At 46.9% G+C, this 16134-nt stretch overlaps 1 protein-coding gene across 1 annotated transcript in view; it reads right to left on the minus strand.

The window, feature by feature from the left end:
- Positions 1 to 13712: 13712 nt before the first annotated feature.
- The window catches only part of LOC311521021 (alpha-2-macroglobulin-like protein 1), a gene marked incomplete at its 5' end in the record, with an annotated part of 37297 nt that continues 34875 nt past the window's right edge, over positions 13713 to 16134 (minus strand). Inside the window, one exon of the mRNA XM_084629091.1 lies at positions 13713 to 14519. Coding sequence (XP_084485217.1) covers positions 14314 to 14519 — 206 coding nt within the window. The 3' untranslated portion in view covers positions 13713 to 14313. The remainder of the gene's footprint in view (positions 14520 to 16134) is intronic.

Consider the following 16134-nt stretch of genomic DNA (forward strand, 5'->3'; position numbering starts at 1 on the left):
CCTGGGGGCCCGTGAGTAACAAACCCCTATGAACAGGTAGGGGTAGAAAGTAGCCGAAGGAAACCAGACATTAGTCTGGTTGTGGTTGCTGAAGCTATAGTCAGCATGTTTCGGCAGGATCCATGATGACCCAATGGTAGGATTCTCTGCCATTGGAACCTGGTGGAGTAATGTGGGCCAGGTCCCCCTACCCCCTGTTGCCAATCCCACCCCTGGGGTGGCAGCCTTCCCACCTTACACTGGATGGCCTGCATTTTCCTACTTCTGCTCTGCTCTACCCAGAGGGCTTGAACCTGACTGTTTGTTGTCTGCCCAGCCAGGGACCTGGGCCACAGGCTGCTTTTGCTCTGCCCCACCCTGAGGGCTGAGCCTGACCATGCTAATTCCTTGTTGATCGGCTCTCAGCTGTTAGGTGGCATAGCAAGATGGAGTGGCTCCCTTCTGATGCTGACAGGAAGGAACGACTCCAAGCCACTACTGTCACTATATGTGTTTCCCCTTCCAGGCATATCCAGGTCTCTCCGGATTGACTGTCCAGTTGCCTTTCCAGGCCATTCAAGACTATGCCACTTTCCTCAGTGGTGGCTAGGGGAATCCAGGTCCGCCCACTACTCCAAGTTCCAGCACAGGGACCCTCTGTTCAGCAAACACAATCTGCTTACTCCTAGATCCCGTTGCTCTTTCCCTATGCTCCAGCCTACTTTTCTCCTCTACCTCCCTCCCCAGGTTACCAGTCAGGCACCCTCTGCTCCCTGTGGCTATTTCACCCTTTTTTTCAGGTTCTTGCCAGAGTCTTTATTGCAAACACACCTCCTGTCTCCCAGGCAGTGATTGCAGATTACTTCCTCTGCAGCCCTTTTCTGCTGCCAACTTCCTGGCTTTATACCAACCCTGCCTGTTCCTTCTCAGGTGAGCTCCGTTTTCAATCAATCATTCAATCCCTAGCTCTCCAGTATGTGAGCCTATCCAGTTAATTAACCTAATTTAACTTGCTCTGCCTTGTGTGGGGCGAACACCCCACCACACACTAGAAACATTTTTCACTTTTATTTGCTTGTAACCATTTCTGTCTTTATCCCTTATGCATGAACTCTCTTAAAACCTCCCTTTTTGGTTAAACTTGTTTTACTTTTATTTTAAATCCACCTAGTGTTGTGTTTGACTTGAAGTAATTATTAACACTAGTTAAAGCAACAAACTGCTCTGCTTTTGTCTCTTTATAGGAGCAACGGACCTTTTTACTCCTCTGAATGTTCCAGACATTTCAGGGCAGATGGCGTTGGGAACGTTTGGGACTGGGAGCATGCTGGGATCACTTGGCTAGTAGTAACGAAAGCTGGTGGATACCAGAGTGTGACTTTGGTGTAAAAACTAGGCTGTGGGAGTCAGAACTGCTGAATCAGAGCTGTGCAAGAGAGAGACATCCTGTGCATGCTTGTCTGCTAGCGGGGAGTGTCCATACAAGGAGCTACAACAGCAGAACATTTTAAAGCACTCAGGGTTACAGGACAAGCAGTGACACAACCTCTCACTGGTCTGAATTGCATCCCAGAATATGACAGTAAGTAACCATCTTTTCTTCTTCGAATGGTTACAAATCTGTTTTCCATTCAGATGACTGACAAACGGTATCAGAAGGAGGTGGGACTAGAGCAACTGCAAGACTGCCTTCCCAAAATTCGCATCTGAGCTGGACACAGACGTAATAGCAGAGTTTTGGGTAAAAGTATGTGGGGAAAACCAAGCAGCAGCCTTGCAAATGTCCACTGTCGTACTCTATTAAGGGCTTGATCCTGTGAGGGACTAAGGGCTTTGCTGTTGGGTGCAAGAGACAGGCAAAGTCACCACAGGCAATGGGCCTCGGACTCCAGAAAATACCATCACGTCATCAGGATCATCACTGAGCCCAGCTGGGTGGTCTCATTCTACTATTTTATAGCTTCTCAATTCCTGAGCTCTGATTGACTCAGTTATCAAATTACGACCATTTATGGCTCCGCTTACCCTGGAAACTTACCCTCCAGCTCATGGAAGAACACAGATCTGCCCAGTAACTACCAGCATTTGCTTCTGGATGGTTCTGGGCACTTCAGGTAAATGGCTTTGCCTAGTCTCCTTGCATGAGAGATACAAACAGAAATCCAATACTTTCTCATGTCTCTCTCTCTCTCTCTCTCAAAAAAAAATCAAATACTGCAGTGCAAAAGCACGTGGGTTACATGAGCAGAAGTCTTGGATTGTTAGTTCTTTTGTTTTTCTGGGGGTAGGCATCGGGGGTTATGGAACGAGGGAGAAGAAGCAGAGTGTGCAACCAGAAAGGAATAACCCTGGTGTCAAAGCAGGCCCCTGTGGGCAGAAGAGCCAACATCCTTCAAAGAGCAGCCACTAGTGTTGCTTTTAACACCTGGGAACTGGAGGGAAAAAACTGTGATGGCTGCAGGTCATAAAAAAGAACCTATCTGGGAACACTTTCAGGAAATTCCTGTACCTTTGAGCAAACAAGGAACATGTGCCAAATGTAAACAGTTCGACAAAGAGATGCAAGGCCTAGGTGTCAGCATGAAACATCATGAAAAATGCTTCTCAGAAGGCAGACTTTGAAGATGATGATGTGGACATGTCTGAGCAATCTGGATCAACTGATTAGCAAACTTGTTTTTGCACCATTCTTGTGGATGGTCTGCAATGTCTTACTATGTTAGTAAATAATAGATTTGTTTTGGGTGGATTGCTTATGAATTTGAAATGTTTGTGTTCAAAATATAATGGGTATGTGTAACATTATGCAGGGTGTCCCCTCAGTTCTCCAACCTGGGGTGCCTTTTACACTGCTTTGCTGTGAGAGCAACCACGCCTCACCAGTTCACACACAGCCTCGAGCATGTAAATTACTCCCAGCTATACTGCAAGAGTGCTCCAGCCAGCCACCCTTGAATTACACCGCAGAGCAACTCCAGCAAACTCCTGGTCCCAGACTTTCCTCCAGAAATGTGTATCTTGTACGGTCCAGCCCCTCCTGGATAACACAAGCTCATATAAAGTCTGGCATTTTATTAATAGAAAATGATATGCACAAATCCTGTTATCCCAAATGGAGTATCCCAAACACTTCAATCCAAACACACACTGGTTAAGATAAAAAAATAAAACAAGTTTATTAACTACCTAAAGATAGATTTGAAGTGATTACAAGTAATGAGGCATAAATGTCAGAACTGGTTACGAAGAAATAGGTAAAATAGGGAAGAATAGCAGCCTTCCCTCTCCACTATGTCCCGGCCAAGGGCTCAAGAGGGAAGAGGTGAGGAGAGTCACAGTCCCTTCTGGCTGGTACAACAGACCAGCCTCCCCTGGGCCACTTCCTACCTTCCCTGTTCTCGCCTCAGTTTGGGGCATGGTCACGGCACTCTGCCTCCCTTCCCATGGAGGGTTGCTCAAGCAGTCTCAACTATTCAGATAATCAGTCGGGACTTCCCTGCTCCCTTCTCGCTGTCCAGTGATTTCTCCTTGTCAGGGAGAAGGGGAAAGAAAAAGGGGTCAAACCCCTGGCAGCCCTTCCTCTGTGGATTTCTCTGTCTCAGATTATACTAACTGGCTTCCTTTCTGCAGAGAGCCTCTCCTTCACTCTCCCACTGCTTGATTGCCAATGTCCCATTTTAAGCAGGCCCTCTATTGGAGCATGCTCTGCAGCTCCTGAGGGATGCAGCCTTTTTGGCCCAAGTTTGCTCCATCCCCCGACCCCTTTAGTCTTAATGAGGAGATCGGTTAACCCCAGCACCTAGTATTTATCAGTTACTGCTGGACTTCTGAAATGACTTTTTATTGCTCAGTATAACCAAACATCCCAGGTGAAGATTTTCAGTTTTGTTTTATAAGCCATTTATGAATGTTAACATTTAATAAAATGTCAGGCTACCTGGTATGTTGCTAGAGATAAGGGTTTAATTACATTTAGGCAATCTTTATGATTTATTAATTATTTTCCCATAAAACTGGTACAAACAGCAGCAGCAGGAGGAATCTTTCAGTTACAATCTCATTTTTAAAGCAGTGCACTGAGTAATAAGCAGTGAAAGAGAGTGACTTTTTTACCATTTTGTTTCAGGGTCCATCTTAGACATAAGGGGTTATGAATGTCCCTCATCAGCAATGCCTACAGCTTCAGAGCCACCTGCTGGTACCAACAGCAGTGCTGCAACTTAATGTATGTCAAACAGTAAATTACCTGTATCAAAATAAAAAGATTTTTTTCATCATCTAGTAAAACTGTAGACGAGTTCGTAGTCAGGACCAGCAAATTCCAGCAAGACTCCATGAATGAAGAGATTGCTCAGTTCATTTATGCAACAAATTCTCTCTTTCATCTTGTCCAGAACAAATATTACATTGACATGGTTCAATCATTGTGACCTGACTACACTCCATCTGGCACAGCAGACATTGCTGGGAGGTTGCTGGATACAGTGTACGAGAATGAAATTGAACAGTGTTCAAAACACATTGATGGGAAATTTGTTAATCTGAGTCTTGGATGTATGTTATGTTGCTGGATACAGTGTACGAGAATGAAATTGAACAGTGTGCAAAACACATTGATGGGAAATTTGTTAATCTGAGTCTTGGTGGAGCAATATACACAATGATCCAGTAATATATGCTTGTGTGATAACAAAAGATGGAGTTCTTTATCTTGGGGAAACAACTGATACATCACGAAATGCCCATACTGCAGAATACCTAAAAGTAATAGTAGCAAAAGCTATAACAAACTGTCAACAAAAATTCAAGTGTCAAGTGTGTAGCTTTGTCACAGACAATGCTGCAAATGTAGAAGAAAATGAAGGGAACCTGAAACTTATAACATATGGAATCAGTGCTCATTTGATGCATCTTTTAGCCAAAGACTTCTTAAGTACAACTCGAGGAATAAAGGAAAATGTTATTAAAACCGCAAAATATTTCCACAACAACTGCTTTGCTTCAGCTTCACTGAAAAGAGCAGGAGGATCCAAACTAATTCTCCGCCAAAACGTATGATGGAATTCAGCGGTTGACTGTTCGGAGCTATTTATTAAGAACTGTCCTGATGATAATTTATGAAGAAAATGGTGACAAAATAAGATAGAACTATCACAGCCAAACATCAGACGAAAGCAAAATGTAGCAGATATGCTGAATATACTGAAACCTATTTCCATAGCCTTGGACAAACTGTGGAAAGATTGATGCTGTTGAAATTTGGAAAGAATTTCAAGAGACATGGAAGAAAGAAATACCCAACACCACAGTTAAATTGCAGGTAGTAAAGAAGCGGATGGATCAAGCACTTACTCCACGTCATTTTCTTCCCAGTATTCTCAACTCAAAGTACCAGGGTAGATGTCTAATCGCTGAAGATGCAGCAGCAGTCTGATGTGTTCCAGCTCCGTGTCCAACCTGAGAGATCCCAGCACTATACAAATGGGGCAGAGCCAGTGTTACTAAACCCACTTCACTGGGGGGAAAACCAAAGCCGCACAATGAGTCAGCAAGAGAGCGAGCAGAACCAGTACCGCCAACCTCAAGGGATCAAAAAATCATGAGCCAGATCCCCCCAGAATCATGAGATTGGCCCAAAAACGAATGGGATTTTAAAAAAAATCTATACTGTGCTTTCTGGTCTGTCTCTTGATTTGCTGAACTCCTCCTCCCGGTGTATGTGTGACAATTAATGTTACCCACTACACTAAACGCATCAGATGAGGTGCTTTTGGCTCCTGCTGCAGGTGCTCTCACCCCCACATCTGCCCAGCAATTAATTATCCCACCCATCCACCCCTCAGTTCACGCCCCCAGCCCCCAACCCATTAGTTCGGCCCTCACCCCCACAACGCAGCCTCCCCAGGCCCACCTCAGCTCCTCCTAGGGTTCTTTAGTCCGCTGTCCTTAGCCTGGGGGCTGCAGCAGGATTCCATCTCCCCCGTCCAGGCTGTGGGAGTGAATGGCTCTTTACCCTCCCTCTGCCCCTTTCTAGGCTGGTGCTGCAGAGAGGGGAGGTGCAAATGCACCATCCTATCTGCATTGTTCACAGGAGGGAGGGGAAGGAGGGAGTGGGGCTTTCCTGAGTTGCTAGGCTCTTTAGCTCCCTCCTGTGAGAGGGTGTGGCCACAGGGGGTCTTAGTGCCTGGGCCAGCCAGAGTGTGTGAACATACACTGGGCTAGTCTGCCGCACACTAACCTGTGTTTCAGACAGCAGCAGGTCAGAGCGCACTCCAGAACTTTTAGAGTGTGGTAGCAGGGTCCATGCAGCAACAGTAGGCAGCAGACGAGTGTGCTGTTGATCCACACCCTGGCTTGCCACTCAGTAAGTCTCCGTGTAGGCAAACCCAGAATGGCTTCTCTTTGCTGTATTGGGGACGGAGGGGAGCTCCGCATGCAGCTGCTTTCACTGGTTGTTCTGCCCCATGAGGTGGGCAAATGAGGCAGGCAGCCAATCAGAGGGCTCAAATTAGCTAACGGACTGAAGCTTCTGCATCATTGCCAGACTGGCTCCAGCCCAGCCAAAATCCTGCCAGTCATGAAAAAATCGCAAGACTTGGCAACACTGCAGCAGAACCCAGGAGTCCTGTTTCCCAGCCCCTGCTCGAACCTTCAGATAGGCCTGTGCCCCTTATCGGGCTCGCAAAGCATAGCACCCACAGCATTTCTGTTTGGAACACAATAACTTCTGAAGGCCGCCTCCGTCAATCCCAATATTTCAGGGAATGTTCTAGCTATCAGTGGGCAAAACCCTGTTGATTTTGGTGAAGATCAGAAGTCCAGAAAACCCGAATTGCCACTAAACTCACCATTTGGTCACTATGGATCCAGGAGTGAAGCAGTGACCCCAGGGTTCGGATGTGGGTTAGTTTGGCGTTAGGTTAGCTTCCTCTTCTTGCAGTCATAGGCACCGACTTCTACGGGTGCCGATGGGTGCTCGACCCCACTCTGCCCCCGGCCCCACCCCGACTCCACCCATGCTGCCCCATTCCAACCCCTTCCCCAAAGTTCCTGCCCCAATTCTACCGCCTCCCTGCCCCTATTCTGACTCCTTCCCCAAATTCCCACCCTGGCCCCACCTCTTCCCTGCCTCCTCCCCTGAGTGTGCCACGTTCCCGCTCCTCCCCCCTCCCTTCTGGAGTTGGCTACAGCTGTTTGGGGGCAGCAAGCACTGGGAGGTAGGCAGAGGAGTGGGATCACCCGGTGCAGTCAGGGGAGGAGGAGGTGAGGTGGGGCGGGGTGCTTGGCTGCTGGTGGGTGCAGAGCACCCACTAATTTTTCCCCATGGGTGCTCCAGCCCCAGAGTCGGCACCTATGCTTGCAGCAGCAAATGGGCACTCTGAGGGCCTAATTTTAGTGGAAATCAGGCAGCTGAAAGCTGCTCCAGCCAGCCCACCCTCTCAGCCATGTCCTCACCCACCCACTCCAGCTCCCCCCCATATAGGCCCTTCACTCCCAGTCTGGCCAGGTCCCCACACCTGGCCCTCCCCCCTGCCAGGCAACCACCTCAGCCAGGCCCCTCTCCCCTTAACTCCAGCCACTCCCACAGCCAGGTTTTTTGCCCCCAATCCATCCAGATACTCCCCCAGTCAAGCCCATGGTCCCTCCACTCTGATCAAAGCTCTACGGATTTTGGTTTGACCCATCTCTTCCCTTAGCCTCGTGCTGGGGCCAGAGCACTGACTCAGAGAGGAGCGCACCTTTTCTGAGTAACTCATGTTACTCCCTGCAGCACTGTGGCTTTTCCGCTCACGTTTTTTACCTGAACTCTGCTTATCTTGTGAAGTGATGAGACCTCAGCCATCTGAGGATGGCACAGACATTTACTCCAAGGGATGGCCAAAAGTTGTCCCGTTCAGGTAAAGGATATAACACATAGACACCAACTCTGTGGGTGCTCCGGGGCTCAAACACCCATGAAAGAAAAATAGGGGGTGCTCCGCACCCACAAGCCATAGTGGTTCCTCCCCTGATTTTCATACCTGAGTTCTGCTCACAGCACACGCCCTCGCCCCAGACGGAGCTTGAGTGGGGAATGTGATAAGTTCTGTGCTGCTCCCAGCTTCTGCCCTTGGGCAGGGAGTTTGTTTATAAACAGAGGCAGAGTGATTCTGATAACGAAAGACTTGTCATTAAATTAAAAAAGGATTGTTAGATGACCTTGAAAGCATTGCCAGGCACTCCAGTTAAAAGATAAGAAACAAAGGGGTTTAGCCCACAGTCCAAACTCTGGGATCCATATCCTGCAAAAGCCTGCCATACCCAGAAATGCCCTGAGCCGCTTACAATTACTTGGGGTAGGAACTTGACAGATAGCTTCCTTTCTTTTTTTTTTTTTTCGCTTGAAAGCTGACACTCCCCTTGCCTTAGCTGTAACCTGATCCCTCTCCACCTCAGAAAACAGGGTTCTCAGGAGGATATTACAGTCATCTCAATCCGGCTTGTGACTACTGAGGCACCCCTCAAAGACTGAAATAAACTGGCTTGGGTTCGTTGAGAATTCCCCAGCCTGTGTTTTAAAAGCTGATAAGTCTATTCGATTGAATGGCACATGGGTGTAAACTTGCATAGTGGTAGCCTGACGTTCCTCTGCCCCGGGCAAGCCACAACAGTCTCGGGAATCAAAGGATAGAGTCCCACCGAGGGGGCAATCTCTGTAACCCGAGGCATCCTACCCTTATAAGGTGGAGGTGTGGGGGCCGAAGGGGACATTGGCTCTGCCATTACAGTGGGAGTGGGGGTCTGGGGACTAACATTAACTACTACCGAACCAGTCGGAGTCAGATTACAGCTCTGCAGAATTACAGCTCTGTTCTATTTCTTAAAGCCATAAGCATTTGTGCATACAAATGTTTATTTCATTTACCCATTTACTGACAAAACAAAACTAAATGGAGGATCGTGTTGTAATTAATTGACCATCCTGGTGGCCACCACTCCTGGTCCTCTAGTTGATATTGAGGCCAGTCAACTGTACAGAATCGTTTTAATTGGCTTTTAGTTATTGGATTCGCACCAAATACCTTCCAGTTTGCTAGAATGCATTCTAGGGGCGTACACTGTGCCCTAACCCTTGAGCTCTGTCCCTGTCCCATACCTACAGGGTAACTCTGGGCATCCCCAGGTTCCAACAGAGCATACAATCTGGATTTCAAAAGGTTTCTACCTTATTCAAGGGACCGGTTCCTCACTGTCGTCCACAACTGCTTCTCCACTATATGAGTGCTTTGCACCGTTGTGCCCTCCGACGTCGATCAAATCGCGTCTCCTCCGAGGCCCCCGATGAACTCACCAGTGTGCGCTGGGCGTCGGTTCTCGCCACAATCCTCAACCTCCAGGAGGGGTCCGGGCAAGGCTAAATAGCAGCCTCGTCACCCACCCAGGGACGCCATAAGCTGTTGCCGACACCCAGTGCCGAGAGGCAAAACAACAGCAGGAGTTGGTTCACTACCCGGTGTGCTTCACCCAATAATTACAACGGGGTGGAGAAGCAGAAAAGTTTATGTGAAGCTTCAAAAAGGTACAAGGAGAATAGAATTTCAAATCTTGCACACAGAGCAGGAAGTTACACAGGCTTTTATACATTTTTTTTAGCATACTTATTTAATAGCAAGTTGCCCTAAGTATCCATATAGCCAGCCAATCCAGTTACCAGCTAGTTCCCTTGTTTTTTGTATTATTTGTTAAACTATACATAAAGCTGTTTTATTTAGCATTTTTTTTTTTATATTTGCTGTTTGGCCTTGTTTAGTTTGAGGCAGTCTGACTCTGCAACATATTGTTGCAGATCCTCAGCATAACTGCTGTGAGTGCCTCCAGGCGGGAGGGCCAAGGACACTTGGGCCTTGTACGCAGAGCTGCTGCAAGTGCCTCCAGGCGGGAAAAAAGGGGGGCCAAGGACACTTGGGCCTAGTGCGAGGGGGCTTCATCGACACTCGTGGTCTTCCATCCCCTCGAGTTACCTAGTGGCCATGCCCCAGTGTCCCCAACAAAAGGATAGGAATAAATGCTCCATTTTCAGAATGGAGAGAAATAAATAGTGGTGTCCCCCAGGGGTCTGTACTGGGCCCGGTGCTGTTCAACGTATTCATCAATGATCTGGAAAAAGGGGTAAACAGTGAGGTGGCAAAATTTGCAGATGCTACAAAACGCCTCAAGATAGTTAAGTCCAAAGCTGACTGCAAAGAGTTACAAAGGGATCTCACAAAACTGGGTGACTGGGCAACACAATGGCAGATGAAATTCAATGTTAAATGCAAAGAAATGCACATGGCAAAATATAATCCCAACTATACATACAAAATGATGGTGCTTGAATTAGCTGTTACCCCTCAAGAAAGGGATCGTGGAGTCATTTGCAGTACTCTGGAAACACTATTCTTCCAGAGTACTGCAAATTTATAAGAATCCTTCTCACGGTGCCTGTGTCATCCTGAACTGCGGAACACTCATTCTCCAGCTCCAGAAAACTTAAAAATTATCTCCAGTCATCAATGGGACAGACCCAAGTGAATAATGTAGCTGTGCTTAACGTGCATCAAGACTCTACCAGGGAGCTAGATATAAATAACATTGCTGACAGTTCATCCAGAAAGCTACAGTGAGATGTAATGTCTGTAAACTGGGATGTTCGTGAAGACAGCTTGTAGGTGGATTGCAAAGATTTTACTATACTGTAATTCATGATAATGTAATTATGTAGTTCATAACAATTTCATCATTATTAAAATGGTAAAGATACCACTATAGACACCATATTCAATAACTAGAATATGAAAGAAGTGTATAAATATGCTGAAAATAGCCTCCCCCCAAAACTGTCAGAGCTGCCTCCCCACAATACACACACCTCTTCAAAAGTCAGCGCCTATGATATGGAGTGTGAGACAAGGAAGGACAGATGACAAGCTCCCCCCCACACTGAGCTCTCATCTCTGTGCTCATGCAGCCTATGGGAGTTTTGGAAACCAGAATGATGCCCCTCTTATACTCACCTACCCCTGAAACATTCCCCCTCACTCTAGCTTTCTGTTTTATGCTGGAATGCGAGCAGCTGGACCATAGGAGACACCACAGGACAGATTCAGCTTTGCACTGATGCAGGAGTGCAAAATCAGCAGGGCACTATAGCTCAGCTGGAGGATCTAACTGGATAAAAGGTTCTAACAGTTGTTTGAGGTAGATGATATTTTTATGGGATTTGCCTCAGAGCAGGGTTGGGGATCTCAGAATAACAGAAACAGGGGACTGGGCACCCAGAAGCTATATACAGTAGAACCTCAGAGTCACGGACACCTCGGGAATGGAGGTTGTCCGTAACTCTGAAATGTTCATATCTCCGAACAAAGCACAGTCCGGGCTTCAGATGCAACAGCTGACACTCCAGGCCAGGTTTCAGCAGCAGCTGAAATCCCTACTCAGCACCAGCATGCTTGCAAGCTTATCCCCTTCCGGTTGGGTGGGTGTGAAAATGAAGTGTCCCCCTGACGGGCGGGAGGGGTGAAAGCAGCACACACCCCAGCGCTGCTCCTGCTCTTCTGGCTCCGGCTGCCTTGGGCTGGCAGCCCCAGCGTCTTGCTGTAAGTGGCTGCCCAGTGCGTGAGGGTTGTGGGGGGAATAGGCAGGACAGATGTGCCTATCTTTAAGATGCAGTACAGGCACAGTACAGTGTTTGCTCTTTTTTTTTTTTTTAATGTTTTTTGGTCTCTGCTTGTGCCTGATTGGTTACTTCTGGTTTCACATGGTGTCCGGTTGACTGGTCAGTCCGTAACTCTGGTGTTCGTATCTTTGAGATTCTACTGTTCTCCCAATTGCAATCTATACTGAGCAGGATCCTGAGGGCATAGATACAAATGATCATGACTTGATCACACTTATGCTGTGCAAACAGAATAAAGTCGAGACCAGTAATAAATATACTTGATGCTTTAATGGGGCCAATTTCATAAAGCTGAAAACAATTATTAGGCAAATCAGTTGGGAGGAAGAATTTAATTAGAAAAATGTGAATGATAATTGGGAATCATTTAAGAACACTTTATTAGATGCCCAAAAAGCTGCAATCCCACAATTGAGGAAGAAGGCCATGCTGGTTAAAAACCCACCTGGTTTAGAGAGGAAGTGAAGGCAACTATAAAAAAAAGAGTAATATTTAACAAATGAAAGAAAGGGAAGCTGATCATAATGAATATAAATCAGAAGCTAAGAATTGTAGAAAATTGATAAATGAAGCAAAGGGACACGAGGAGAAATCTATGGGCAGTAGAGTTAATGACAATAAGGCGTTTTTAAAATATATTAGGAACAAAAAGAATTCTGAAAATGGTATTAGTCCATTACTAGATGGAAATGGTAGAATTAATTATTTATAATAAATCAGAAAAGGCAGAAGTATTCAGTAAATATTCTATTCTGTATTTGGGGAAAAAACAGATGATATAGTCTTATCATAAAGTGATAACACTCTTTCCATTCCACTAGCACCTCTGAAAGATATTAAACAGAAGTTACTAAAGTTAGACATTTTAAATTAGCAGGTCTAGATCACTTGTAGCCAAGAGTTTTAAAAGAGCTGGCCAAGCAGCTTCCTGGACCATTCATGTTCATTTTAAATAAGTCTTGGAGCACTGGGAAAGTTACAGAGGACTGGAAAAAATCTAATGTTGTGCCAATTTTTAAAAAGGGTAAATGGGATGACCGGGTAATTACAGGCCTGACAGCCTGACATCAATCGCTGGCAAGATAATGAAACAACTTATACAGGACTCAATGAATAAACAATTAAAGGAGGGTAATGTAATTAATGCAAATCAACATGGGTTTATGGAAAATAAATCCTGTCCTACTAACTTGATATCTTTTTTTTGTTGAGGTTACAAGTGTGTCAGATACATGTAATAGTGTTGACATAATATACTTTGACTTCTATAAGGCATTTGACTTGGGACTGCATGATATTTTGATTAAAATACTAGAACAATATAAAATTAACATGGCAAACGTTAAATGGATTAAAAACTGGCTAACGGATAGTCTCAAAATGTGATTGTAAACAGGAAATAATCATCAAGCAGGTGTGTTTCTAGTGGGGTCCTGCATGGACTGGTTCTTGGCCCTATGCTATTTAGCCTTTTTTATCAATGATCTGGAAAAAAACAAAATCATCACTGATAAAGTTGGCAGATGACATAAATTGGGAGAGTGGTAAATAATGAAGAGGTGAGGTCACTGGCTCAGAGCTGTCTGGATTGCTTGGTAAACTGGATGCAAGCAAATAATATGTATTTTAGCACAGCTAAATGTAAATGTGTACATATAGGAACAAAGAATGTAGGCCCTATTTACAGGATGCGGGACTCTATCCTGGGAAACAGCGACTGAAAAAGATCTGGGGGTTGTGATGGATAATCAACTGAACATGCACTCCAAGTGTGATGGCAAAAAAAGCTGACGTGATCCTGGAATGCATAAACAGGGGAATCTCGAGTAGCAGTAAAAAGGTTATTTTACCTCCATATTTGGGGCTGGTGAGATCGCTGCTGGAATACTGTGTCCAGTTCTGGTGCCCAAAATTCAAGATGGTTGTTAATAAATTGAAGGGGGTTCAGAGAAGAGCTATAAGAATGACTAAAGGATCAGAAAATAGACTCAAAAAGCTTAATCTATTAAAGCTTAAAGAGAAAATTAAGGGATAACTCAATTACAGCCTATAAATATCGACACGGGGAACAAATATTTAATAATGGACTCTTCAGCCTAGCACAGAAAGGTATAACATGCTCCAATGGCTATAAATTGAAGCTAGACAAATTTAGACTGGAAATAAGGCATACATTTTTAACAGTGGGATTAATGAACAATTGGAACAATTTACCGAGGATTGTGGTGGATTCTTCATCACTGACAATTGTTAAATCAAGATTGAATGTTTTTTTTCTAAAAGATCCGGTCTAGGAATTATTTCTGGGAAGTTCTATGGCTTGAGTTATACACTAGATCAGACTAGATGATCACAATGGTTCCCTTCTGGCCTATGAATCTATGAAATTATCACTGGGAGAACAGAAGTGAATGTCAGGGACACACCAGTAGCGTCAGCCTCACAAATTACCCACAAATTTCTTCTGGGATGACTGTTGTTATGGAGACCAATCAAATACCGCAGTGTCTGGGGTATGTGATTTCCATTTTATTTTTATTCTTTTCAGACTCAAGAAAATTCCCAGATTCAAATGATCAAAAATAATCAGACACACAAAAAAATTCACCAGGAAATGGCTACTGGGGCGAGGAATGTTAGCCTGAGCCTAGTCCTGCAATCCAATATGAAGCCCATGGAGATCCCCCACCCACCCAGTGCCAATGTCCCAGCCCCTTGTCCCCTCGATCCAGCAAGGACAGCTCAGGAATCCTGCTGAATGGGGGCAGGGCCTGCTGCTGGGAGCCCGACTTCCATCTGACATCTTCCTCCCTGTGTGCTGGAACAGAAAGGGGGAGATCACCTAGGAGACAATTAGGAAGGGGAGTGGATCAGAGATAAAATGAGAGTAAAGCAGACTGAGATGGTGAGACTGAAGAGATGATACTGAGCATAGAGAGAGAGACAGAGAGCAAGGAATTATAATACCACCCAAATCACCATCCACTCTCTTCCATCTCCATGCAGGAACCCTCTATGAGCTGATACGAAAAAGGGGCATGGGCTTTGCAGTGTGTCTGGAAGGTGAACTTAGCTGTTCAGACTCGGGGGTGGGAAGTGAATTCCAGAGCTGTGGGCTCGCAATGAGAATACCCCTCTCATTTAATCGGAAGGAGTTCCAGCTCCAATGACTCTGCTCTCTCAGCTGCAGCAGAATGGCCCAGAAAGTGAAATGGGGCTCTCTGGGAGCCAGGTACCAAACCATTTAGCACTTTCTTCACCATGATCTAGCACAGGGGCGGGCAAACTTTTTGGCCTGAGGGTCACATCAGGTTTCGGAAATTGTATGGAGGGCCAGTTAGGGGAGGCTGTGCCAGGCTGTGCCCCCGCCCACTTCTTGCCCCCCCGACGGCCCCCCCCGGAACTCCTGCCCCATCCAACCCCCCCTGTTCCCTGACAGCCCCCCCAGGATCCCTGCCCCCATCATTCGCCCCCACCCCCACTCCCTGTCCCCTGACTGCCCCCGGAATGCCTTCCCCTGACTGCCCCCTACCACCTCATACAACCCCCACTCCTTCCTGACTGCCCCCCAGGACCTCTGCCCCTATTTAGCCCCCCCCCATCGACCCCCCCGCCCCTGACCACCACCCTGACTCCCCTGCTCTCTATTCAAACCCCCCTCCCCCCCCGCTCCGTGACCCCTTACCGCGCAGCACAGAGCACCGGTGGCTGGCGGCGTTACAGCCGCGCCACCCAGAGCGTTGCTTTAGTGCAGTGTAGTAAATTGCTCTCCGCAACTGCGACCGGTAGCACATTCCTACGCGGGAGCAGTTTAATACACTACACTGGCAGCACGGCACGCTGAGGCTGCGGGGGAGGGGCTGAGGGCTAGCCTCCGGGGCCAAGAGCTCAGGGGCTGGGCAGGAGGGTCTCGCGGGCCGGATGTGGCCCGCAGGTCGTAGTTTGCCCACCTCTGATCTAGCACCACGAACTCCACATGGGCACACTACTTGGAGCCAGGGTGATCATGGAGTATTGATGTCAGACATGACACACCACGCAACGCAGGGGCAGCCATGTTCTGCACTAGCCGAAGCTCCCAGACGTCCCCCATGCACAGCCCCATGAGGAGCACATTATAAAGGTCTAACGTTTGGTAGCAAGGTCCCTCTGCTGTCATTGGTGTGGTGCCTGCCCCAGGACCATGCCCTGTCGCGTGGGGAGTATACTAAAGACTCCACTGCAAAGCTCAGTACGACAGGGGAGAGGGAGCCCCTGAGAGCTGGGAAGGCAGACATTTCCAGCGCAGAGACACTGGGGGCTGTTCCTGGTAGCAGGAGGGGCCATCGTGCCAACCTGGGGGGGGCCATTGTGTGAGGGGCACAGAGGCTAGTGCCAGATGCACAGAGGGGGAAGGGAGGGGAGCAGAGAGTCACGTCCATGGACTTCACACCTACCTCAGCTGCAGATGGCACTGT

Source organism: Lepidochelys olivacea, assembly GCF_965140295.1.
Source record: "Lepidochelys olivacea isolate rLepOli2 genome assembly, chromosome: 1".
Taxonomy (NCBI): domain Eukaryota; kingdom Metazoa; phylum Chordata; order Testudines; family Cheloniidae; genus Lepidochelys; species Lepidochelys olivacea.